Raw genomic sequence first — 24,804 nt, 5'->3', positions numbered from 1 at the left:
TTAAGGTCATTGATGAAAAACAGCTTTTTAATGATCTTTTAATTTGAGATCTAACATTAGGCCTACACCTGAACTGAATTGTAATAGAATAAATCAATCAAAAATTATCAAGAGAAAATAAAACTGGGGCGGGTACCCCTCCAAGCCTTCTCCATGCTCAGATAGGCTACTCAGTTTTACTTTACATGTAGTTGCAAGAACTTGTCTTGGCTGTCAAGCCTTTCTACATCATGCATGCCAGGCCAAAGCCATGCTGGCAATAAAAATCTACTTTTTGCTCTACAGACTACAAATATAGCAGTGAGTCCAACTTTGCGCATGTCCATACTTCGCGGACGATCATTATCTCAAAAACTATTCAATATCTTTAAAATCTGATATCATCAACTGACAGCATGCATGAAAAGCAACTTAAAATTACCCTCCAGCATAGGGTTGCAAAATTCCTGGGAATTTTTCGTGGTGGAAACTTTCCATGGGAATAAACAGGAATTTATCGGGAATTTGGGGAATTTTCAGCAATTTTCAAGAAAGGTTGAAAATTTTCAAAAAGTAGCAATTTTTTTATATTAATGTACAGGAATTGAACAGATTACCCTGGCAGATGATGCCTGATTATGCTTTGTAAGCAAGTTTCAAGCCAAATATTATGCTAAGACAGTCAGACAAGGCATAATTTCAATGAATTTCATGGAAAAGTTGAATTACTGTATTAGTGGCTGAATGGTACTTGCAATGGCAGTACACTGCAAATGCTTTACACAAGGGATATATACATTGTTCATAGAACGATGCCTAAACTTTTTGCAGATGATGAGATTCAATAACATTGTTGTTATTAGCATCATTATTATAATTTCATCATCATAACTTTATTTCTTATTTATTTCTGCATAACTGAAGTGAGAATTTGGTGCTGTTTGCAGCGTTAATTTGATGAGTATAATACAGATTTCTGGTTCAAATAGCCCTCTTTAGAAATAAACATTTTGTTCATTATTTTCAAAATACTAGATCAAATTAAATGAAACTGATATGACAACCCCCCCCCCCCCCCCATTTTTTCAGGGGTGCACGGATTGGGGCATCTCAGAAATAAATTCTGGGTAATTTGAAATTTGTCGTTCCTGGACCTGATTTTTCCCATTTAAAGACTCAAGCCATTGCCATAGCTGCTGGTGGGATTAGTCTGCTGTGCAAACCTAGCCTGAATGCACAGACCCTGATTAAAACTTTGATCAACAAGTGGGTCTCTACCCAAAGACTAGCACATACATGTAAAAGCTTGCTGTTTCCTGAGCGAGAGGGCCTTCAGTACACAAGGCATGAGTAGGCTGCACATTCAGACCCTTAACTAATGTGAAGGCTTTGCACAGCAGACGAGCAAACCCTGCACTTGAGGACAGTGGTCTGAATATGCAGCCTAAGGTTTCTGCCAATGACTTGTGTACAGAAGGTCCTTTTGTTGAACAGAAAGTCATATTCGTGCTAGTCTTGTGTGAAGACCCACTTGTGGATCAAAGTTTCAATAAGGGTCTGTGCGTGTAGACTACATGTAGGGGACAATGTTATGATATAATGGCAGGTTACCTTGACATTTAAAGAAAAATGAAAAATAGGTAATGCAAAGTTTTATTTTTTAATGTTGAATTGATAAGCTTCATTTTGTACATAATGCTCCATCATGTTACACAAATCCATGTACATGTACTATAAGGTATTGCATGTACAGTTTGATGAATATTTTATACCTTGGGCAATTTAAAGAATGAAGAATAATTGACATACAAATGGAAAGTATAATATTTGAGGATATCAATTCATGATTTTGTATTTAAAACCAGAATTTATCACTTTTGGTGAAAAAATGAAAATTCCAGAAAATTCCCCAAATTCCCGGCAGATAAATTTCCAAAATTTCCGGAAAGTTTCCATCCCTTTGCAACCCTACTCTAGCATAGCCATAAGTTTCTTTAGGATAAATACATTATTCATGAAAATATTGACAAAAAAATTGGACAATTTGTCACAGTTAGTGACCTTTCCGAAAAAAATCTGAACTTCTATTATTATTGTAAAACGCCTACTTAGCTTGTTGTACGCGATCAAATGTGAGGCTGAATGTCACACATTCGTACCGTTCCACACAAGACGTACCATCCAAAATGTACCATTGCACAGCTTTAGGGGATGACGTCACAATGCGATTTCATTGAATAAGGAAAAGATACTACAATGCCCGTATAGCCCGCTGGCTAGCTAAATGCGCAATGTTGTCCAAGATGTGCGCTTGTCGCTTGTGGGCGCCCGGTTCGTGGGATTTTGCTTTTCGCTTTCAATATTTTGCTCCTTTTCATAGATTATTGGAGGGAAAAACTCTTCTTTTTTTCATATTTTTCGCTAGATTCCGAGGCGTTGTACAACACAAATAGCGAATATTCTTATTCGTGCAATGGTGCAAGATTTCGCATTCGGTGAAAGAAAGAAACGCTCTATTCAACTCGGCTAACGCCTCGTTGAATAGAGCATCTTTCTTTCACCTCATGCGAAATCTCAAACCATCGCACTCATGCCTATTCGCTATTTGTATACAAGTTAAGCAAGCATCAGCTCATCATGATATCAAATTTTTTTATCATCATTTTGCAAGCAGATGAGATATCAACTGACCATGTTAACCGATTCTATTTTGGCGTCCATCTGAAATATCTCACCTTCTGAGCTTGAGTTTTTGTTTAAATCTCCTAAAAACTTTGGTCCGTGATGATAGGTCACACTTTTTCAGAATCTATTTCCTGCGCAGCGCGCATCCATCGATTGAATTAGGAATAGGAATGAATTTCGAGTCAATACTAGACTAGCAGAGCTACCAAGTCTCACGCATTATGCGTGAGACTCAAGCATTTTGGACTCTTGTTCATCCCCTCAAATCTCTGTCTCACGAAACTATCACAGCCTATCACCATATACATTGTACACAATGTCTGTGATCTCACTCAGATTCACAGAAAATCTCACGCATAGCACTCATTCAATGAACAAGGTTATGATATAACCTTGTTCTCAGTTATATCTCCATGTGTGGCCAAATAAGGGTGGCAATGTTTGGCTTATTTTCTCTTTTTCTTTGGGGCAAATGCTTGATTTTTTTACACTGACAGTTTTCATTAGACCTGTTATTCATACAGCTTGGCTCTTATTTAAATTTGATTCTTTATATCATTTTTTTCTTAATTAAAAATAGAGATCAAAAAATGAAAATTTTCTTGCCATATTACTTTCCACCAATAGAGGGCGTACACAAAAATATGCCCATAATTCAAGTTTTTGAGCGCTCTGGTGAATACAAAAATTATTCCCAAGTTACTAATGATAAATAAATTAAAACTGTATGGAAATTAGTAATTTTGGTCACAAAAGTGATATTTTAATGATTTTTTAAAGTGTGTGCTCAATACAGCATTGGCATACCATAGTCCTACCTGTAGATTCTCCACAGGCCAGATGGTAGCAGTGAACAAGACGCATAGCTGGTCTTTGAACTTGGCATCTCTGGACTAGTACCAGCGAAATCTAGAGCTAGACTCTATTCTAACTTTTTCTTCACATTTTCCTCAATTATTTTATAGCTTATGGTCTTGATGTCAAATTGGTAGGTATTTTTATTGATTTTGAATAAATTATGAATATACTGTGAACGAATTCTGCCTGATGAATGTCCGCGAATTTTGGACACCCCATTATACTAATATACTAACACGTATTTCAACGCATGGGACTGAACTTAGAAATTTAACCCAACTAAAGTATTCTGTTAGGCCTACTGTTAGAATAGACTCTAACGTTAGGTCTAGCACACACAATCATCATCAAAATTTTGCCGATCAAAGTCAAATTTTTTATTAAAATGTTACCTCTTTCTTGAGTCCCTCGTGACATGTTTGTATATTAGAGTCGGATTACTTTAAAGTTCAGCAAAAATAGCACTTGTATCTTGATCGACTCGAGTCTGAGAAAAATAGACTATTCGATGATTTCGATGAAGGGAGAGAGCATGAGAGGGAGGGGGAATTATCATACAGGCCGAGAAGAGAAAGAAAGGGATGAAAGTAGGAAGGGAAAATGAAAGAGGAGAAAGAGATATAAAGAAGGAAAAGAAATGAAAGACAAGATCGAGAGAAAATGAACGAGAAAAGAGAGACAAAGGGAAGGAAACAGGGGCGGCGGAGTGAAGTGAAATGGGGCATAGGAAAAAATGGCACCTTTTCTTTCAAAAAGGTGCCACACATAATCTTAAAACATAAAAAATTCGACTTATCTATAGTTGTGTAATGAGCCAAAAAATGAGGGGTATAGAATAAAAGGACCTATGTCTCGATTGCATGTAAAATTAAGCTGCGAATGATCAAACATTTTGACAGTTTTCAAACGAAAATCACATTTTTTGTGATATATTTTGACATAATCTCAGAAAATAATGTCATATATTTATAACCCTTCTCTCTTTCCTTTTCCTTTTTTTTCCTTGGTAGTAAACAACTGGAGCCAGCAGGCCCCCAATATGCATGTACACGGCACTGCAGCTCAGGGGCGGATCCAGGATTTTCCAAAAGAGGGCCAAGCCCCCCCCCCCAAAAAAAAAAGGGTTTTCAACCACAAATTAAGGATATTTCGTACCCGAAAAAAAAAATTACGAGCAAAAAAAGGGGGGTCATCAATTTCATAAGAGCGGAAAACACCTCTGTTTTAATGGCCATTTTTACATTACAAATTTAAATGATTTGTTTCTAAAAAGAGGGGGCACGTTCCCCCTGTGCCCCCCCCCCCCCGATCCGCGCCTGCCACTGCTACCCCACTCATGACTCGATCATCAAGTACTTTTTCTTTCACAAAGTAACGTCTAAAAATTAGAATATATATAGGCCTATTGTTTTCTTGTTTCAAAGGGCATGCACCCGATCGTTAACACATAAAATGGGTTAAAGGGGCACAGCTATATAGCACGTTGGTGAGCTCGGGGCACTTTTCGTTGTTAACACTTTTCTTTGTTAAAAAGGGGCACTGATATACGACAAACGGCACCTTTAAGAAATTTCGGCATAAAACGGGTGTGAAATTGGCAGCACTGATTCGAGAAACAGCACTTGCAAAAACGCAAGGGACAATTCCTCACATATAGAACGGCCTCTTCTCAAGTGAAAGGGGCACAGAACACGTTCGAGAAAGGGCATGCATTTTGGGGGTATACAAGAAGGGGCACTTAACTGGCCTAAAACGGGTCCTCCTCAGGTGAAAGGGCACAGTACACGTTCGTAAGGGGGTAATTTTGCTCAACAAAGGGCACTTTTTCAGTGCTTCAAAAAGTGGGGGCACTGTGCCCCCCCCCTTCCGGAAGGAAAAGGAAGTAAAGGGAGAGAGGAAGAAATAAAGAAAAGAGAGATCAAATGATGAGAGGAGGAAAAGGGATCGAGAGACAAAAGAAAGGAACTAAAGAGAAAGATACTGAGAAAAATTAGAAGATAAGAAATTAAGAGAATGGGAGAAAAAAGAAAAGGGGAAGAGGGAATATATATGTATATAAGGAGAAGCAAAAGAAGGAAAACTAAAGGGAATTAAGAAGACAATAAAAGGGGAAGAGAAGTTAACCTTGGTCATAACCACTGCCTATTAAGTATTGGCGGCGGAAGCCAATAAAACAAAATAGGGGGGACCACCACACAATTTTTTGACAAGGAAAAAAACAGGTTATCATCCAGTGGCCCAGTGGATTAGTCTTCGGACTTTGAAACAGAGGGTCGTGGGTTCGAATCCCAGCCATGGCGTAATTTCCTTCAGCAAAAAACTGATCCACAATGTGCTGCACTCAACCCAGGTGAGGTAAATGGGTACCGGTAGGAAGTAATTCCTTAAAAAGCTGTGTGCGCTATGAACGCCTAGCTTAGTCGGATAATATAGGAGCGCCTTGAGCACCTAACAAGATGGATATGTGCGCAATATAAATACCCTATATTATTATTATTATAAAATATACATAGGAATGAAAATTGACAAGCAAAAAAGAAAAAAGGTTACCAACAAAAAATTTAGGGGGACACGTTCCCCCCCCCCTTAAAAATTAGGGAGGACACGTCCCCCCCCCCCGGCCCGCTTCCGCCGCCTATGCTATTAAGGGGGTCCACCAGTATCTAGATGTATAGCATTTTGAGCAGTGCTTATCAGAAGAAAAATGCGATATTTTATCGATATTCATTATTCTTTCTGATAATGGAACAAATAGAATTACGAAGAGAGGCCTCTAATTGTTTGAATCGGGAGCTGTCTGTGTCCTTGGTAGAGTCAGCCACAAGCACAGAATCTATGAATCTAGTGACTAGTCTCACTAATTCAGACTCTGTATTTATATGCACTTTGCGAATTGCGAAAACCAAGGGTCTGTTCCACTATGACCCCCCCCCCCCCGACACAATCAAATGAAGCTAGCTAGGGAAGTAAAAGAGAAAGTAACAAATAGGTCACTGTAAGACAGCGGACAAAAGAAAAATAAATTACATGTGTCGGTCCAGGGGCATGAGGCACTAGCGTACCTATGGAGGGGGCAGGGGGGCAGACTGCCCCCCCTGACGGGTCGCAACCCATGGAAGGGACGTATCTCTACCCCCCCCCCGACGAGTTTGATTTTTTTTAGGTACGCTACTGGGCAGAGGGATGAGTATATATATATATATACAGGGATTCCAGGCCGGTTTATTTTCAATTGGTCTTATGCCAGTTCGTCCAATTACCAACTTGTATACTATGTAATTGCCATTTCGTCTAAATAACCAGTTGGCCCATTAGCCATTTACCATTTGATCAAAACAAAGTCTAATATACTAATTGTTATTTGGGCGAAATGAAATAATGTATATTAGACCAACTGGTTATGAGACGAAATGGTCATAGACGAACTGGTGATTAGACGAAATGATGATTGTACCAATTGGTTGTTAGACAATAATTCACTGTTCAACATAATATTTATGATGAATCATATGACAAGAATGAACATGATGATTAAGGATGGAGTAATTAAAATGATCTGTAATGACAAAAATGAAAAAAAAATCATAATTATCATAGTCGTATTATTTGTCTTATATGCACATGACGGCCGTTGTTTGTAGTTTCAGAAATTGTTAAAAACAGATGAATGGAAAATGACAAAAAGACAAAAATGAATAATATCACATGTTTATGTTTTTTTAATGGCATTATGTATTCCAAATTCCAAGCACATATTAGGATGTCCCCCGTATAGTTTTGAATATCACTTCATTTTTGTGATTTACGATAACTAGTGAAGAACACAAAAGAGAAATGATAATTTTACATTTCAAAGAGTGTTCAAAAGGGTAAAACGATAGGAGTCGTCAAAATTGATGATTTGCAGGTATAATTAAAAAAAAATCAGCTAGCACTTAGAACTTTATTGATCTATATAGAAGACCTCCCTAGTTTTGTGGTAGAAATAAAGCTAACATATAAAACTTCAGTCTTAAGGAGTACCCCCCCCCCCCTGATCCTCCCAACTGGCGTACAGATAATGATGAGGGGGCGCTTTGGGTCATTACCCCCAGACCATAAGGTGCCGTGGCCGAGTGGTCTAAGGCGCCTGGCTATAGTCCGGGGTTCGATCCCCGGCCGCGGCACCTATGCCCGTGAGCAAAGCATTTAATCTACAAAGCTCTCATATCTTGCTTTCTAATAAATGGAAATGCTATATGCATTATTGGCAACTAGGTGTGCACTTGTTAAAAAAAAAAGAAATAAAAAACAAATATAAAATAAGGTGCCGTGGCCGAGTGGTCTATAGGGCGCCAGGCTATACATGTAAAACTCCGGGGTTCGATCCCCGGTCGCGGCAGCTACGTCCTTGAGCAAGGCATTTAATCTACAATGCTCTTTTATCCGTCTTTCAAATAAATGGAAATGCTATATGCATTATTGGTAACTAAGTGTGAACTTGTTTGAGAAAAATCACTCGAAAAGTCACTTTGAAATTCAATGTGCAACGTGACCTATAGCTATAATACTGTACTGCAGACCCTCTCGTTCAGATTTGAACTTGCAAGTTTGGTGTATATTAGCCTTTGTGTGGAGACCCACTTATTGATCAAAGTTTTAATCAGAGTCATGTGCCTGCAGACACAAGCGTACCTAAGGAGGGCAGGGGGACTCCCTCCTGACGAGTCACAACCCATGTAAGGGACGTATCCCTGCCCCCCCCCCCACGAGTCACAACTGATCCTGAAGAGCCACAAGTGGTGCACATCTTTGAACTTAAAGACTTTTTTTTTGCTTGTCAATTTTTTTGTGGGGACGAATTTGCCCCCCCCCCTCCTTGGGAAAATCCTAGGTACGCCACTGCCCGCAGACTACCCCAAACAAGGAGAAAAGAAAAAGGGTTAAATGCGATATTATCAGCGTAGCAAATTTGAAGCGGGGGGGTGGGAGCATGGCCCTGGGAAGCGGGAGTGCGGGGTGTGCTGAAGCACCCCCAAGATTTTCCTTTAATTGGGGTGCAGCGTTTAAAAACTTTCCATAGGCAGCAAAATGGAGAAATATAACCCAAATGACCTATATTGTTACAGAAACCTTTATTCCATCATTATTTATTTTTCATTTTGATTAATTTCCCAGGGCCCGGTGGGCCAGGGAAAATGGCACGTTTCCTATCGACAAGGGCACTATCTTAAAAGGGGAAAATAATGACAGTAGTATAGGGATGTCTATAGGGTCATGACGTCATCGTCCATTTATGGACGATGACGTCACGAAGTGACGTCATGAAGCCACGCCCCCTAGCCTGACGTCACGAAGTGACGTCATGAAGCCACGCCCCCTAGCCTGACGTCACGAAGTGACGTCATGAAGCCACGCCCACTAGCCTGACGTCACGAAGTGACGTCATGGCTGACGTCATAGGATTGCGACACTATTGCGAAAGGGGTGGGTCGACAAGTCAGGACGAGCAGGGACATGATGGAAATGGGACGGAGTATAAAAAACAAGGTTTAAAAAAGAAAAAGGAAAGGTATAAAACGAGGGGAACACGGTCTTGTTTCATTGAACACGGCAACGTATCCTACGAAGCGAGGGACTACAGCAATCGAGGGAGAAAAGGAATCATGGCTGGGTATTATAACAGCATCTACGAAACATCCATACCGTCACCCCCTGAAAGGAGAGGAGGGGGAGGAGCAGAAGATAGACACGATTCGGATGTTGTATATAGTGAGAACCCGTTGTATGTCGCCGATGAACTGGGATACGGGGATATGGAGCATTACAAAAATCAGAAAGAACCTCAGAAAGAAGGGGTGGAGTTAAAGATGAAACCATCCAACCATCGTCAGTTTGGTAGAGACAGGGTAGAATCCCGTACGTGGAGTGGAAAAACTGAAAGAAGTGACGGTGACGAAGGTTCAGAAGTACTTTTCAAATGTCCAATCAGCATGAAGGAGGATAGGCCTAAATACCTCGTCGCAAAGACATTTCGTAAGCAGGTGTACGTGGATGTGAGAGAATACTTTGAAAAAGGCAAAGAACACTTACCGACCAGGAAGGGCGTGACTTTGACTTTGGACGAGTTCAGAGCAGTGTGCAAAGAAAGCCCAAACATCCAGAGAGCAGCCAAAGGAAAATGTAAGATGACAAAGTAAGTAATTGATTTGACTTTGACAAAACCTTGTAAAGGTTTTAGGGCGATCTGTTCAGCAAATACGCGTATTTGATTTGTTTAAGATACGGGGTTCAAGAAAAACCATATAGACCTCAAATAAAATGTTGATTAACGGAAGGAGGGAGGGAAATAAGCTTGTAGAGATCAAATCGACCTATCCAATAAGTTAAAGAACAAATACAATATCGATTAACGCTAAGAGGTAAGAAAATAAAAAAAAAGTATAAAATGTCTAAAATCAATCATTAACGGAAGGAGGGAGGGAAATAAGCTTGTAGAGATCAAATCGACCTATCCAATAAGTTAAAGAACAAATACAATATCGATTAACGCTAAGAGGTAAGAAAATAAAAAAAAGTATAAAATGTCTAAAATCAATCATTAACGGAAGGAGGGAGGAAAATAAGCTTGTAGAGATCAAATTGACCTATCCAATAAGTTAAAGAACAAATACAATATCGATTAACGCTAAGAGGTAAGAAAATAAAAAAAAGTATAAAATGTCTAAAATCAATCATTAACGGAAGGAGGGAGGAAAATAAGCTTGTAGAGATCAAATTGACCTATCCAATAAGTTAAAGAACAAATACAATATCGATTAACGCTAAGAGGTAAGAAAAATTTTAAAAAAGTATAAAATGTCTAAAATCAACCATTAACGGAAGGAGGGAGGAAAATAAGCTTGTAGAGATCAAATTGACCTATCCAATAAGTACCTATTTTTGGTTTCTGTACAAAGGTAGAATTAGTTAAAGAACAAATACAATATCGATTAAGGGTAAGAGGTGAGAAAATAAAAAAAGGTATAAAATGCCTAAAATCAATCCGTTTAGTCATGAACATCTCCAGCTTTCGAGCTGGTTGAAACATGGGTGACTGAAACCATTGCAACCTATCGCTGTAGTTAGTTCACAATCATGGATGCACCATCTTCGCAACGCAGCAGCAAACTTCGAGAAAATCTCGAGAATGTACTCACAAACCTGTACAACTTTTCTCTCTCCCAAATTGCACCTATAGTTGATGGGACAGTCGACAGGGTTCGAGAAATCGTTCAAGGTTTTCCGCAACATCCATCGCAAGATGACACATCGACACCGACGGTAAGTGAACGTAGCGTAACGAACTCTAATAGGGAAGTAAGAGATGTGGAAAGTAGGGTCAACCCCGTTAGTTCCGAAGTTCATGCTGCTTCTTTAGGCGAGAAATGGTCCGATGATGATGATTTTGTCATTCCGAATCGTAAGCCAGGCAAAGGTCGAAAGCGACAACGCATCACTGCGCGCGTTTCAAAATCTAAAAGTTCAAATTCTACTGGAAAAAGTAAACGTAATTCCAATCATCCAACGAAGCGTAGGCGTCTTGTAATCGATTCACCAAAAATCATAGAAAACCAACGGGAATATTCAAATTTCCAGAATACAGAGATTAACGAACAGGGTATCCCCCTCCACGTTGACGATACTCCAGCCCCTTCTCATCACGAAGGTCCTGGAAGTACTTATGTATCGAAATATTCACCACCATCCCGTATCAACTATTCTTTTTCATCGGACGATGAAGGGTGGGATGATATTCAAAGGGCTGCAATACATCTGAAACAGACTAAGTTGCGAATCAGTTACAGTTCAAAAAATATTTTAAAGGATGGTAGAGGAAAGTCAAAGTCGAAGGGTGGGAGAAAAATTAAATTCAACCGTCTAAGTAGAACCAGACGTAGGCGTGTTGCTATTGATCCACCAATAATCTTAGAAAATCAAAGGGAAAACTCCAACGTTGCAAATATGGAGGTAGGAGAACCGACTACCCCACCTCCTTCCCCTCAAGAAGACCCTGGGAGTAATCATGTATCAGGAGATGAGTGGGATATACCAGCCCCTTCTCATCATGAGGGCCCCGGGACTAGTTATCAATCGAGATATCCACCACCACCCCATGTCAATTACTATTTTTCCTCGGACGAAGAAGAAAGGGATGAAATGCAAAGGGGTAGTAAAAATAGGCAAATGGGTGGGATGCGTATAAATAAGAAATTAAAGAAAAAAAAATCAAAGGGAAATATCGATAACGCAAAGTCGATGAATGTAGAAAATAACAATGACTTTGAAAATAATAACTCATCCAATGAAACAATTAGGGATCGTCCCATTCCTCCCTGTCCAGATGAAAATGCAGACGAGTCGAGGTGGAAATACGTTAATTCTAAATTTTCCAAAAGATTCGGGGTTCGTGAAACGTGGTACGACTTTGCAGGAAATTTGGAAAATTGCACCTCGGTTCAAGATCTTCTCCGATATATTGAAGCCTCCCTCAATCAGCTGAAAAATAATCTCTTGAATGGTACTTCGGAGAGGGACTATGTTCGTTTAGTTCTAGTATCTGAACATTTGAATATACCTATTGGTTTTCCGTGGGCAATGGTGAAACACTTTGACATTAGCGCGATTCTTGAACGTATAGAGCGCGTATTAAACAGCAATCAGGAATTTATATTGAAACCTGGTTTTACAATCAGGTTTCACCATGTAATCAACCCCGTAGGTGGTTATACCCGAAAAATGGACGGGCTGTCCGATGCCGAGGCATCGATTCGGAAAAGATCAATTATCACCGTGCCCTCCTCCAAAGAAGAAAAAACATGCTTTGCAAATGCGATAGTGATCGCCAGATATTTTGTAAACGGGAATAATAGATGCAAACTTTGGGCGCGGACGGATCGAAAACCCACAGAGGGTTTACGAAAAGAAGCCGCGGAACTTCACGAGCTAGCGGGTGTTACAGTAGGGGAAGTTGATTCCTCCCACTATGCAAAATTTCAGGAAGTACTCCATCCTGATTATAGACTTGTGATTTACAGAGGTAGGCAAAAGCATTGTAAGATATACGCAGGACCCTCCGCCCCCAAGACATTATATCTGTATCTGACGGAATCATCGCATTACAATGTAATAAAAAACATGTCAGCATTTTTATGTGCCAAGAATTATTGCAGTAAATGCTTGAACATATTCAATGATCCCCGTCATCATGAATGTTCTGTAACATGCCCCGATTGCTATTCGGATAAGTGTGACCGTAGCGATCAAACAAAGCGTTCTCCCCGCGTGTGTTCCAAATGTAATATGACGTTTCTGACCGAACGCTGTTTTCAGTTACATAGTATTACAGTATTCAAAGACTCTATAGCCTGTAAAACAAGAAAAAAATGCAAAAAATGCGAGCGCGTTTTTGACAAAGATAGTTACCACGGTCGTATCGGAGAACACGATTGCTCACAAATATTCTGTCGAACGTGTAAAGCCTATGTAGATGGTCCAACTCATGAGTGTTACATGAAAGTGCCTAAAGAGAGCCCCTATTATGTCCCAACAGAAGAAGAAAAAGAACAAATGGAGGAAAAAAAGAAAAAGAAAAAGAAAAGGAAAAGGAAAAGAAGAAGAAGAAGGAAAATGAATCGGAAGAAGGGAAGGAAGATTTACCCGATAGTAAATGGTATATCTTTTTTGATTTTGAATGTACGCAAAACACTGGTTCCCACGTTCCCAATTTAGTCCATGCAACTTGGGAATGCACCAATTGTATGGACGGACTTACTTCCCCTGAAACAGGTTGCGAAGGGTGTCTGGATGGTAGGGCCGGTATCACTTTTGAAGGTAAAGACACACTTCGCGACTTTTCCGAATGGTTATTTTCCCCAGCTCACGATGGGGATATAGCCATTGCCCATATTAGTAAAGCATATGATTCGTACTTTTTACTAAATCACCTTGTCACCAAGGGGATTGTCCCTGAAGTAATCATGAATGGGGGTAAAATTTTGAGCCTAAGAACTAAAGATCCCAAGATTGTTGTGAAGGATAGTCTCAATTTTTTTCAAATGGGACTAGCCAAACTACCCAAAACTTTCGGAATCAAAGAATTAAAGAAGGGATTCTTCCCCCATCTCTTCAACACAGAGGAGAATGAGAACTATGTAGGGCCCCTACCAGCTAAAAAGTACTACGGTACAAGTTCAATGATGAAGACTGTATTACAAGATTTCAACGAATGGTATGACAGCCTGCCCCCTGACTACATTTTTGATTTCCAAAAAGAACTGAGAGAATATTGCGAAAGCGATGTCCAAATATTACACCAGAGTTGTAAAATATTCAGGAACCATTTCAAAGAGATCACAAAAACCAAGACGAATGAAACCGGTATCGATCCCTTCCTCCGCACCCTCACGCTACCCAGCGCATGTAACTTACTCTTTAGGACCAACTACCTAAGGCCCGACACGATCGCGCTCATTCCACAAGAGGGGTACGCCAATCCTAAGCGCTATTCAATCAAGAGTGTAGAATGGTTGACCCATATGTCAAGAGAGAAAGAAATAGAAATTAGACATGCATTAAACGGCGGGGAGCGCAAAGTGCACGGTCGATATGTCGACGGGTATGGAGAACGCGGGGATGAGAAGTATGTCTTTGAATTCCTTGGATGCTATTTTCACGGATGTGAAATGTGTTTCAAACCGGACACCCTCAATCCGCGGTGTGACAAAAAGATGGGAGTGTTGTACAATGATACGTTACATCGTCTCCAACTTCTAAGGGATGGAGGGTATCATGTCAACTTCATCTGGGAACACGATTGGGACAGAGAAAGGGAAAGTGAGCAGATCGCCCCTCATATCCAGCATCTCAAGGAAACTCTCAGAAATCCTTTGAACCCCCGCGATTCGTTTTTTGGAGGTCGTACGGACGGTTGTGTTTTATTTTACAAAGCGAAACCGGACGAGAAAATACTATATTATGATTTCACAAGCCTCTACCCCTACATTAACAAGTTTGGGAAATATCCAGTAGGGCACCCGCGGATTCTCCATTCGGATTTTCCCCCGGTTGACCAAATCTTCGGGCTAGTGCAGTGTGATATTACACCTCCAAAAAACCTGTATCATCCGGTGCTGCCATATCGGTCCGCAGGCAAGCTCACCTTTCCCCTTTGTGCTGCGTGCGCTGAATCACTTAATCAGGGCAAGTGTACCCATTCAAACGCTGAGCGCAAGCTGAAAGGCGTATGGGTGTCAGAAGAGATAAAGAAAGCCATGGAAAAGGGGTATCATAGCTTAAACATAACAGAGGTGTGGCAGTTTGATCGCTACGCACAGTATGACGAATTGATTCAAGCGGGTGGTCTATTTACGAAATATATAGATGCGTTTATGAAACTAAAACAGGAATCATCGGGATATCCTGTGAATGTCACAACACCCTCGGAACAAAAAGAGTACATAAAGGATTACTATGAACACGAGGGTATCCTGCTAGACCCCAAGAAAATAGAAAAAAACCCTGGACTTCGTGCAATCTCGAAGTTAATAATTAATGTACTCTGGGGTAAATTTGCCCAGAGAGATAATCTACGTCAGACAGTATACGTAGAATCCCCCGAGGAATTACTTAAACAATTGAATGATGATTCCGTAATTGTACAAGATATTCTCATCTTGAATGAGTTACTACAACTTAACTTTTCTCGGGCGGAGGGTTTTGTCGATCAGAATGTTAACACCAATATTATTATCGCTACGTTCACCACAGCGATGGCGAGGTTGAAACTATATTCTGTCCTTGAGAAGTTGGATGATAGGGTGTTGTACTATGATACCGATAGTGTAGTGTTTAGGACGGATCCGTCGCTCGAACCCTCAGATCCAAAAACAGGGGACTATCTAGGTGACTTAACGAATGAGATTGATCCTACTAACGAGGAATATATTGAAACGTGGGTTTGTGGAGGTCCTAAAAACTATAGCTACAAGACAAACAAGGGGAATACCGTTTGCAAGGTTCGCGGGTTTACTTTAAACGATGCAAACTCCCTTGTAATAAATCATGAAACGTTGAAGGAAATGATCCAAAGTATTGAGAATGAAACCCGTACTATCCATGAATCCAAAATCGTAAGGGATGTTGAAAACAAAACCATTCATACGGTCCAACGTAAAAAGGACTACCGGGTAGTGTTTACAAAGAGGGTTCGAGTCGGGGATGGTACAAAAACATTACCCTATGGGCACCAAGACATAGAATGAATGTATACTTTACACGAATGGTATTTATTTCGGAACACAATACCTCCAGATTCATTTATCATTAAACCTTTGAAAGAAGAGGATCGTTAAACCCTTATAAGATGGATTACACGCCTCTCTTTAAAATAGGACATGACTTTGTCAGTCGTATTCCTCAGAATAGTTTTCGTATGAATTTAATTGTTACCATTCTCATGGTAATTGCTATCGTTGTAAGTTTTTCTTTGGATGTGTTGATTTGGAACAGAGACGGTGACCCTACTGCAATACAGTGGCCGTATTTAAATTCGACTAACCTTGAAGAGAGTTTCATTAGTTCGTCTTCCATTGACTGGACGATACCGTATTTTCACGTTCTGCTATTGTTACGAGAATAAGCTTATTAAATCGTATTGTATTGTAATAATATAAAGTATTGTAATAATATAAAGTATATAAATCTACATCTCTTATAACCTAAAATTAACCTATGCTACATTCACTTACGACTGTATCGATGTTGTGTTTTTAAAATATTTTTTTTACTGTTTTGACATTATTCGTAATTCTTTACTTAATTATTATACCATGGATGTTCGATTGAGACATCCTTTCACCATGTGTGTGGTTGGTCCGACCTTTTCGGGTAAAACTGTATTCGTGAAGAGGTTGTTGAAACATATACCCTCCATGTTTGATAAAACACCGAAGAAAATAATATGGTTTTATGGTGAATTTCAAAAAGAATATTCCGCGATGATGAATACTATTCCAAACATAGAATTCCATGAAAATTTGCCCATGGACTTTTACAAATATACCTATGATGGAAAACCGACACTCTTTGTAATTGATGATCTGATGGATGTTGCGGGTGATAGTAAAAAAGTTGCTGCGTTGTTTACGAAGGGGTGCCATCACAGAAACGTCAGCGTAATTTATATTACTCAGAATTTATTCCATAAAGGAAAGGAATCTAGAGCTATTTCCCTTAATACCCAATACTATTGTTTGTTCAAAAACTGTCGGGACAAAATGCAAATAAGTTGTTTAGCCAAACAGATGTATCCAGGCCGAACCCGATTTTTTCAAGAGGCATATGCAGATGCTACCCACGATAAATACGGTTACCTTTTCATCGACCTAAAACCGGACACTCTAGAGGAATTTCGATCAAATATATTTCCGGGGGAAACTCAATATAGTTACCTCCCGAAGGTATAAAGGATCACTTCTGAACCGTCCGCCCGTTACTTCAAAAAAATGTCCCGCCGGATCAACACACACGCTGTTCTTCTAAAGACCTTGGCTCACTGTAGCCCCAAACAGAGAAAGGCATTGCTACAAACAGCCGATAAAGGATTCGTCGATGCTATATGTGAATGCATCGTTAATGTTGTGAATGGGAACATTGCACTTTCTCCTTCTCACAAACGTTCACTCGTTAAACATAAACACACACTGAGAAAGCTGTCGGATCGTAGGACCTCACTCAAGGAGGGAAAAAAACTCCTCAACCAACGCGGTGGTTTTCTCCTTCCCCTATTGAGAATCGTTGTCCCCGCTGTGGGAGCAATTGCCAACGCCTTTTCTGGCAAGAAGTGATCGTCAGTATGGAACATACCCGTAAAATGGTTCTTGTACCCCGAGCATACTGCAATCCATCCACCAGAACCCGTCTTCGCCTAACCAGCACAGGCTAGATGAACTCGACGAGAAGATGCGTAGCATTCTAGAAAGAAAGGACTTGACCGTTCATGACAAGGCAAATATGTATTCGCAATATTTGCAAACATTCCTAAAGGCAACGGACAATGCAAAGAAACCCGTTCCCATCGAACTTCATGATGTTCACCAAGGTCAGGGTAGCGCAGATGAATCGTCCATTCCGTCACCGAAGGAAAATGAGGCGTCGGATCCTGTCGAACTTGAAATTATACATCACATCCCTAAAATTTTCGCTAATCGAGCTCATCAACTTATTGAGAAATTAAAGATGAATCCAAGTTTCGGATGGACATCGACAGGACAGGTTGTTATCGACGGTAGACCTATCCGCGAAAGCAATCTCTGTGATTTAATGTATGACATTTTCCGTGAACGTAAAGGTTATGTGCCCGGTGGTAGCGAACAATTTATGCGTCTTCTCGCTGAAATGAATATTCCCGAAACATTTTTGACGAATCCAAAAAGAAGAAGTGATAGAGAACGAAGAATTGCAACAAGGGTTCTTAGATCAATCGGAAAAGGTAGCCAAACGAGTTGGTGGATCTGCTAATGCTTCTAAACATGAACGTGTAAAAAGGAGAAGAACAATTGATCCCATATCAAAAAAGTGGATACATTTTTAAGGGAATGCAATGGTTTCAGTCGCCCTGAAAGTTAAATATTATATAAGTATGTATTTACAGCGTATATATTCAGTTATTTTAGACTGTTACGGGTTAATCATATCAATCCATATTCTTATCGTTGTATAATGTAAAATACAGATGAAAAACTTAATATGGTCAGAGTGGCAAACGAGAAAATGGCCAATTGACTAAATGGTTAAATGACGAAATGATACTTTAGATGTACTTTTACCATGTTCACTTGTTCTGAGATGGAAAATCACTAGTTATGTACATAATATTCTATTAAGTGCTTCTGCCTTTTAAACTTGAGGTTTATGTTCTGTTATTATTTCTCTAATTTTATTCAATTACTAAATATAGTATTTTCGAGATTCAGACAATACAAGATTCCCGTGGCCAATTGACTAAATGATTATATGGTTAAATGACGAAATGATACTTTAGATGTACTTTTACCATGTTCACTTGTTCTGAGATGGAAAATCACTAGTTATGTACATAATATTCTATTAAGTGCTTCTACCTTTTAAACTTGAAGTTTATGTTCTGTTATTATTTCTCTCATTTTGTTCAATTACTAAATATAGTATTTTCGAGATTAAGAGAATACAAGATTCCCGGAAATTATTTTTTCGAAGTGGAAGCACCGATCATTTTTTATCATAATAATGTATATATTGCAATTCTCGATTCCTTTCTTGAACGTTTGTTTAATTTCATTCTATCAGCTACTAAATGTAATTTTTCGAATATAAAGTTAATCTGATTTCATATTATTCACTGACATTGTACATGAGATTTACACACTATAATAAGAATGACGTAGACACACTGTAAGAAAATAGACATTGATTAAATTGATATCGTTTGAATGTAAATTTTTATTGATCATTAAAGTATACAATTACATTACAATAAATCAGATGTCATTATTCTCTATCATTTTATACGAGTCATGTTATATACATTAAAAAAAAAAAACGTATTAGATATGATGATTATAAATGTGATATATTCGTACAGAAATATATATATAGAGAGAGAGAGGGAGGGAGAGAGAGAGAGAGAGGAAGAGATAGAGAGGGAGAGAGTGAGAGAGAGAGAGAGAGAGATAGAGAGATGTTCACAAAGGGGGAGATATAATGTAATATAATAATAATAATTAACATTTATATACCGTCTAATACAACAGTTTCTAACCGAATCGGAAATAAATAAAGGAAGTAGCGAATACAGTGAGAGAGAGAGAGAGAGCAGGATATGGAATTAAGAGGACTGTTTAATATTAAGAATAAATAACTTACAACATGTTAATAGTAATCTTAATGAAACAAATCAAGGATCAACTTCTTTATTTTCAAAACTCCTAGCGATTTGTGAAAGAGTGAATCGGATGTTGTGTGTGGGGAATGATGAGTTATAGTTTCTATTAAACCATCTGTTCACTTCGTTATCATTTCTATTCGTATCAGTCCCAAAGACATTCAGAATATCTCTTAATCTCTTCCCTTGCGATCTTTTAATCAAATAGTAAATACAGTATTGCCCACACACTGTAGAAAATGTCCCCTGCAATCTTTTTCTATTAAACCCCCAGTGTTTGATTGAATCATCCAGAAATTCTTCAAATTGGTGACTGTAAAACGAGGGTGGATTTCCAAAAAAGTCAAAAAATTCTCCTCTATTTCCATCGTAGTAAAATGCGAGCCAATGGGAGCCTGGTTTATCACTCGTATCACTATTAGAAACATAACAGTATTTATCTCCAGTTACAACACGGGGTATCTTGTCCAACGAAAAGACGCCTTTAAAGTGATCCTTTGTAGCAGGATGGGTCTTGAGCACGTGATCAATCTGCACGGTGTTCATGACCGGGCAGGATAACAGATAAGCTTCCTTTTCAACCCTTGAAGTCGTATATGACGTTCCTACTTCTATCAATCTGGATGAGCCCTTGAGATTCAGAGTATACAATACAATTTAGGGTATTGGGTAGAGCAACGTCAAATCCCGCTTCAAGACGTACATTTCCTTCCTTGACCAGATTCAAATGACAGCCATCGCTTAGATCGGGAGTGAGATCGAAAGCGTAAAGTGTGTATCCTTTTGCATACTCCTCCCTATTTATAGCTATCCCACGATCTGAAAAGAGACGACTGGTTCCCATGAATAGCGTATTGTAGGCCTCTATGTAGTTTTGGCTTTTTCCTTCTTCGAAACAAGGACGCAGTGGTCTCATGGGGACCGGCTCTCCGTCCACTGTGATGGAGATGTAATTTAGATTATAATGTTTGAAGTTGTATGTGTTTTTTCTATAGTTTCCGTTGTAGGCATCATTATCCACAAAGCCTATGATGATACGGTTTGGAATTTGACCCAGAAACAGATTATCTTTATTCATAGACATATTTCCAGAGGGTATGGTAAAGGAACGTACGTCCACTTTGTTAATCGGGTACTTAGCTGGAGCAGTTTCCAGACATTTCGCATGTGACAACATCACAGAAGGGTTGACTTTTACTTTCCTAATGTATAGAATGGCTTTCTCAATGACGATCTTGTATTTCAACGTAGGGTGTGATGTGAGCAGGCAGAAGGCATCTTTATTTCGGTTGAGCTTGATTTTTACATCCACGCCTGGAAGCATAAGTCTCTCTTGAAAGAAGATGTCCCCATACAAGGGACCCAAAAGGGATACAGTTTTACTCTGACTGGTAAACTCTTGTCTTTTCTTCAGACCCTCGTTTGCTTCGGGGTGGGGGAGAAGAGGATTTACTACGTCCAATTTTCCTGCATTATCCTTGTAAAATAGGTGTTGGGTCAACTGGGATGACATTGAATCGTTGCCATAGTGGGTTAAAACATCTATGAACGCTCTATAAGCGTTTGTATTGGATGGCTGTGAAACGAGGGTCTCATTCAGTTTGACATCTATCTGACTGAAAATCGATGGTAATAGTAAATTTATTGGTCCAACCGGGGCATCCTCCGCGAGATCCGTATTGTCTGGATTGACGACTTTTGCTAATACATGAAGCATAGTTTGGGATAGATCTATGTATTCCTCAGCCGTTCCGGATAGATTAAATTCAATGGGGCCGAAATCGGTAATGTTACTAACTGGATGATATTCCACCCATGGCCCCTTCACAATACTCATCTGTGTGTAGGGGACTGAAAATATATCCAATTTGGACTTACAACAGATGTCGCTTTTTTCATGAAGAAGGGCCATGGTTGATGGAGAGTAATTTAAACAAGGTTTAATCAAAAATATCCAGGCGACGTCTTTTCACACGGGACTTCGGACCTCGAATGACACGTTTCCTCTTTCGCTGTTTCTTTTTAACGATACATACACGTCCACCTCCTTCCTGTTTCCTCTTTCTGGCTACATTGAGAGCCTTTCCGACCAGCCGTTTTCCCGCCTGAGAAACATTTCGTTTGGCCACCGTTTTCAAGGGTTGTCCACTCATTGTATCCTGGACGATATTCAATCCCGTGTTCTTTTCCCAGAGCCACTGCACCTCTTTTGAGGAGTGGGGTAGCCGTTCTAAACAATCCTCTGACAAGACTTCCGAGACCATGACCTCGTTGCATTGGTGCTCCTCTAAAAACGGGGATTCCCATACCGTGCTGTTTCACATAGAGAGGGGTATCGTGTATAATTCTACCAAAAATTTTTACGCGTGTCATTATCGGATATTAAGCTGTCTATATTCACGGTAATGAAGATGAGCGCTCTCGAAAATGTAGTTTCACAATGACTTTCCCACGTTCAAATGGGACAACCTCCCCCGTTTCATTGGTTAATATAATCTCGATGGTTTCAAAATGATGAATCTTCAGAGGAACATAATGTGGGGATGCATAATGTTCTATGATATTTTCATGTCGTTTGTTGGGTACAACGGCAACCGTTCTTAGTAATGGTACAGCTACATCCCCCACATGTTGTGATTGTACAATATCAGAATAGACGTAAAATGTGTGAAAGTGCATATGAACGTCTACCGGTAGAGGGCTCTCTGTCGTTTCTCTTAAACGACATCCACCGTCAAATCCCAACAGTCGGGCTAAATAGCAAGAGATGGCGACTTCAACCCGTTCTCTGATATCTATATAGCATCGTCGGGATCGTTTCTTGTAGTAGAAACCGATCTTGCTACGCATATCATCCGGAAGTATAGAGTTAATGGTATCACATAGGTCATCTCCTGAGTTATAATTTTCCGTTGGTACCTTTAACATATGCGTCAAAACTAAATTGGAGCCGGACTCTCCATCTAAGGTGTACAGCTTTATCCAGTTTTCCTCGTCTTTCAGGTTATACCAGCTGTGCAAAAACTGGATTTCAGCAAGCCCAACTTCGAAGTCCTCGCTCTGTGGAAGTGGTCTGTGTAATTTCGTGGTATAGTGACATGTCTTATTTTCTGGAAAATAACTCAGGGAACTATTACTTGGTAAAGTGACGTAAAACTGTGAACCCATGCTATACGACCTTTTCCTTTGCTCCCCATCCACCGAAATGATAATTCGGGTGTAAACAATATACTTTTAATACTTTTCGATTCTCTGTACCCAGCTATCAAAATCGCTACCATAACCTTTCCAACGTACAAGATACTCCTTTTTACCACCCCTTTTACGGGTTTTTAAAACTTTTTTCCAATTTATATAATCCATCATCGGACTTTGATACTCTCTGTAACTCCCGCTCGTAAAAAGTTCCCTTTATTACATCACCGTTATAGTCCATAATGCGATATACAGCAATAGGTCTTGATATTCTCTCTCTGATGGTGAATATCTCCTCAGACCAGTTTGCCTTGTAGCCTTTGTCAAATCGTTGTTTGCTTTAATTGACACGGACCTTGTCCCCCACCTTGAATTTAAATGTTTTGACGGGCGATCTTGGTTTAGTTCTCTTGCTTGTTTGCACTCCGTATAAAGCGTCTAAGGCCTGGATTTGATTCTCAATGTTTACCTCCTTGGGTTTCATGCGAATGCTAGTATGGACAGTATCGTTGTATCCATCCATGATTTTCTGTATGACATCGATATATTTGTAGGAGTTTGTGTACGTAAACTAATGCCAGAGCCTCTCTCTTATAGTCCTGTTCAATCGTTCCACAACCGAACCTTTCACTTCGTTCTCTGTTGAGAAAAAATAGATGTTCTGGGATTTCAGGTGCTTTTGGAATTCCTTGTTTAAAAATTCACTCCCTTTATCAGTATGTAACATAACGGGAAGCCGTCCGTCGGCTGTTATTTGCTTAAAAGCTTCCGTTATTGTTTGCCCCGTTTTGTTTTTTATTGGTATAGCCCAAGCATACTTAGACAGTACGTCAATACACATTAGCAAGTAACGGTACCCCCGGTTATATTTTTTCAGATTCTGGACATCGAGGAGATCTGCTTCCCAAACATCATCCATTCCTCTCACAACCACCCTATTGCGCACAAACCTTTTTCTCACCGGGGCATGCAAAGTATAACTGTCTTGCTTTTCTAACCATTGTTTCACAGCTTCATACGGTACTTCCTCGAATCCATTCTTTCTCAACGCCTTCCACAACCGCACACCACCGCCAAAACTACCTTCGTTGGAAGGATCATAATAGAGCTTATGTAATGTCTCCTCTAAAGTCGTCATACTCTCGTCTTCCCTCTTTCAACGTCTCAGCTATCAATGCGTTCACATCGTTTCTCACTCTTCATTTGAATTAAAGACTCCACAATCAGACAGTAGAACACATCATTGTACACTTTCCTGACAAAATTACTATTAATAACAAAAAACATCAACCAATTAATGACGATTCTAATAAGATTTAGTATGGGTAATCATTTACATCTGAAATGTGTACATGAAATTAATGTTGACATCAATCATAGCTACATAATACACGGCATATAAAACCTTCAGGAATATTGAGTTAAATTTCCATGTTTTGCTGAAATCGTATGTCCAGGTTATCTTGTATTTACATAGTTCATCGATGAAGATATTCAAAAGTTCTGATTTCCTCTCCTCCTCTACTAAATTATAGATGTCAAGAAAATAGCATACAGCGACACCTGCTCTTTCCCTAGTCACAGCATCTGATTTATTTCCGAAACAATTTAAGAGGAGAATTTGTACAAAAGCATTTAAATCGTCATGAGGGTACAGTTCAATCCTCTCCAACTGTTGAAACTCTGCCATCTTCACGATACGTTGACACATTAACATCAATCTTGAAGTGTCTTCTTCCGAGCAAGGCGTTGCGCTGGAACGCTGGATAATCAACAGTAACAGCTGTCGTCGTTCTCCCTCTATACGTAAGTTGACTCCGGCAACCCCGTCCCCTCCCCCATGGCACGGTACACCGTCCGTACTGCCGAGTCTACTCCCTCGATATTTACCGCTATTAACTCTCTCCTTCTTTTCAACTCTGCTTCTGTGTCGCCTTTCAGAAGGTATTTGAGGTATTCTGTGAAAAGGCATGGGTCCATCAACTCCGGTTTCAGCCACATCACTCTCGCTACATGAGGGTAGAATTTCGCCACTTTCTGAGGATCCAGGTATTGAACAGCCTGGTGTACCTTCATTTGAGGATTGTCTTTCACCATATCCTCTATCCAACTGCTGGGATTCTTGGCCAGGTCTTTGAGAACCTCGA

General features: G+C 39.7%; 3 protein-coding genes across 5 annotated transcripts in view; 1 reads left to right on the top strand and 2 right to left on the bottom strand.

Annotated features, from left to right (window-relative positions):
* LOC121426530 (GATOR complex protein WDR24-like) overlaps window positions 1-3,973 on the bottom strand; it is a 29,407-nt gene extending 25,434 nt beyond the window's left edge. Inside the window, exon 1 of one of the 2 annotated variants that reach the window (XM_041622872.1) lies at window positions 3,915-3,973. In XM_041622872.1, the coding sequence (XP_041478806.1) occupies window positions 3,915-3,939 (25 nt within the window). In that variant the 5' untranslated portion in view covers window positions 3,940-3,973. The remainder of the gene's footprint in view (window positions 1-3,914) is intronic. The other variant, XM_041622873.1, reaches the window with a different exon arrangement.
* A 4,789-nt stretch (window positions 3,974-8,762) lies between these two features.
* Window positions 8,763-15,826, top strand: LOC121426498. Of its 2 annotated transcripts, none has more exons than XM_041622828.1 (2): window positions 8,763-9,697; window positions 10,742-13,115. In XM_041622828.1, the coding sequence occupies exons 1-2, from the start codon at window positions 8,949-8,951 to the stop codon at window positions 10,743-10,745; spliced, it is 753 nt and encodes a 250-aa protein (XP_041478762.1). In that variant the 5' UTR covers window positions 8,763-8,948; the 3' UTR covers window positions 10,746-13,115. The 2 variants fall into 2 exon arrangements, with proteins under 2 accessions (XP_041478762.1, XP_041478761.1); XM_041622827.1 differs by having other exon boundaries at window positions 8,801-9,697; window positions 10,742-15,826.
* A 4,213-nt stretch (window positions 15,827-20,039) lies between these two features.
* LOC121425967 (uncharacterized protein F54H12.2-like) lies at window positions 20,040-21,374 on the bottom strand. The gene has a single exon (XM_041622097.1). It carries the CDS (start codon window positions 21,372-21,374, stop codon window positions 20,040-20,042), a length of 1,335 nt encoding a protein of 444 aa, XP_041478031.1.
* Between the last annotated feature and the right edge of the window lie 3,430 nt (window positions 21,375-24,804).

Source organism: Lytechinus variegatus, chromosome 13, assembly GCF_018143015.1.
Source record: "Lytechinus variegatus isolate NC3 chromosome 13, Lvar_3.0, whole genome shotgun sequence".
In the NCBI taxonomy this organism is placed as follows: domain Eukaryota; kingdom Metazoa; phylum Echinodermata; class Echinoidea; order Temnopleuroida; family Toxopneustidae; genus Lytechinus; species Lytechinus variegatus.
This window is presented reverse-complemented; position numbering and strand designations above follow the sequence as displayed.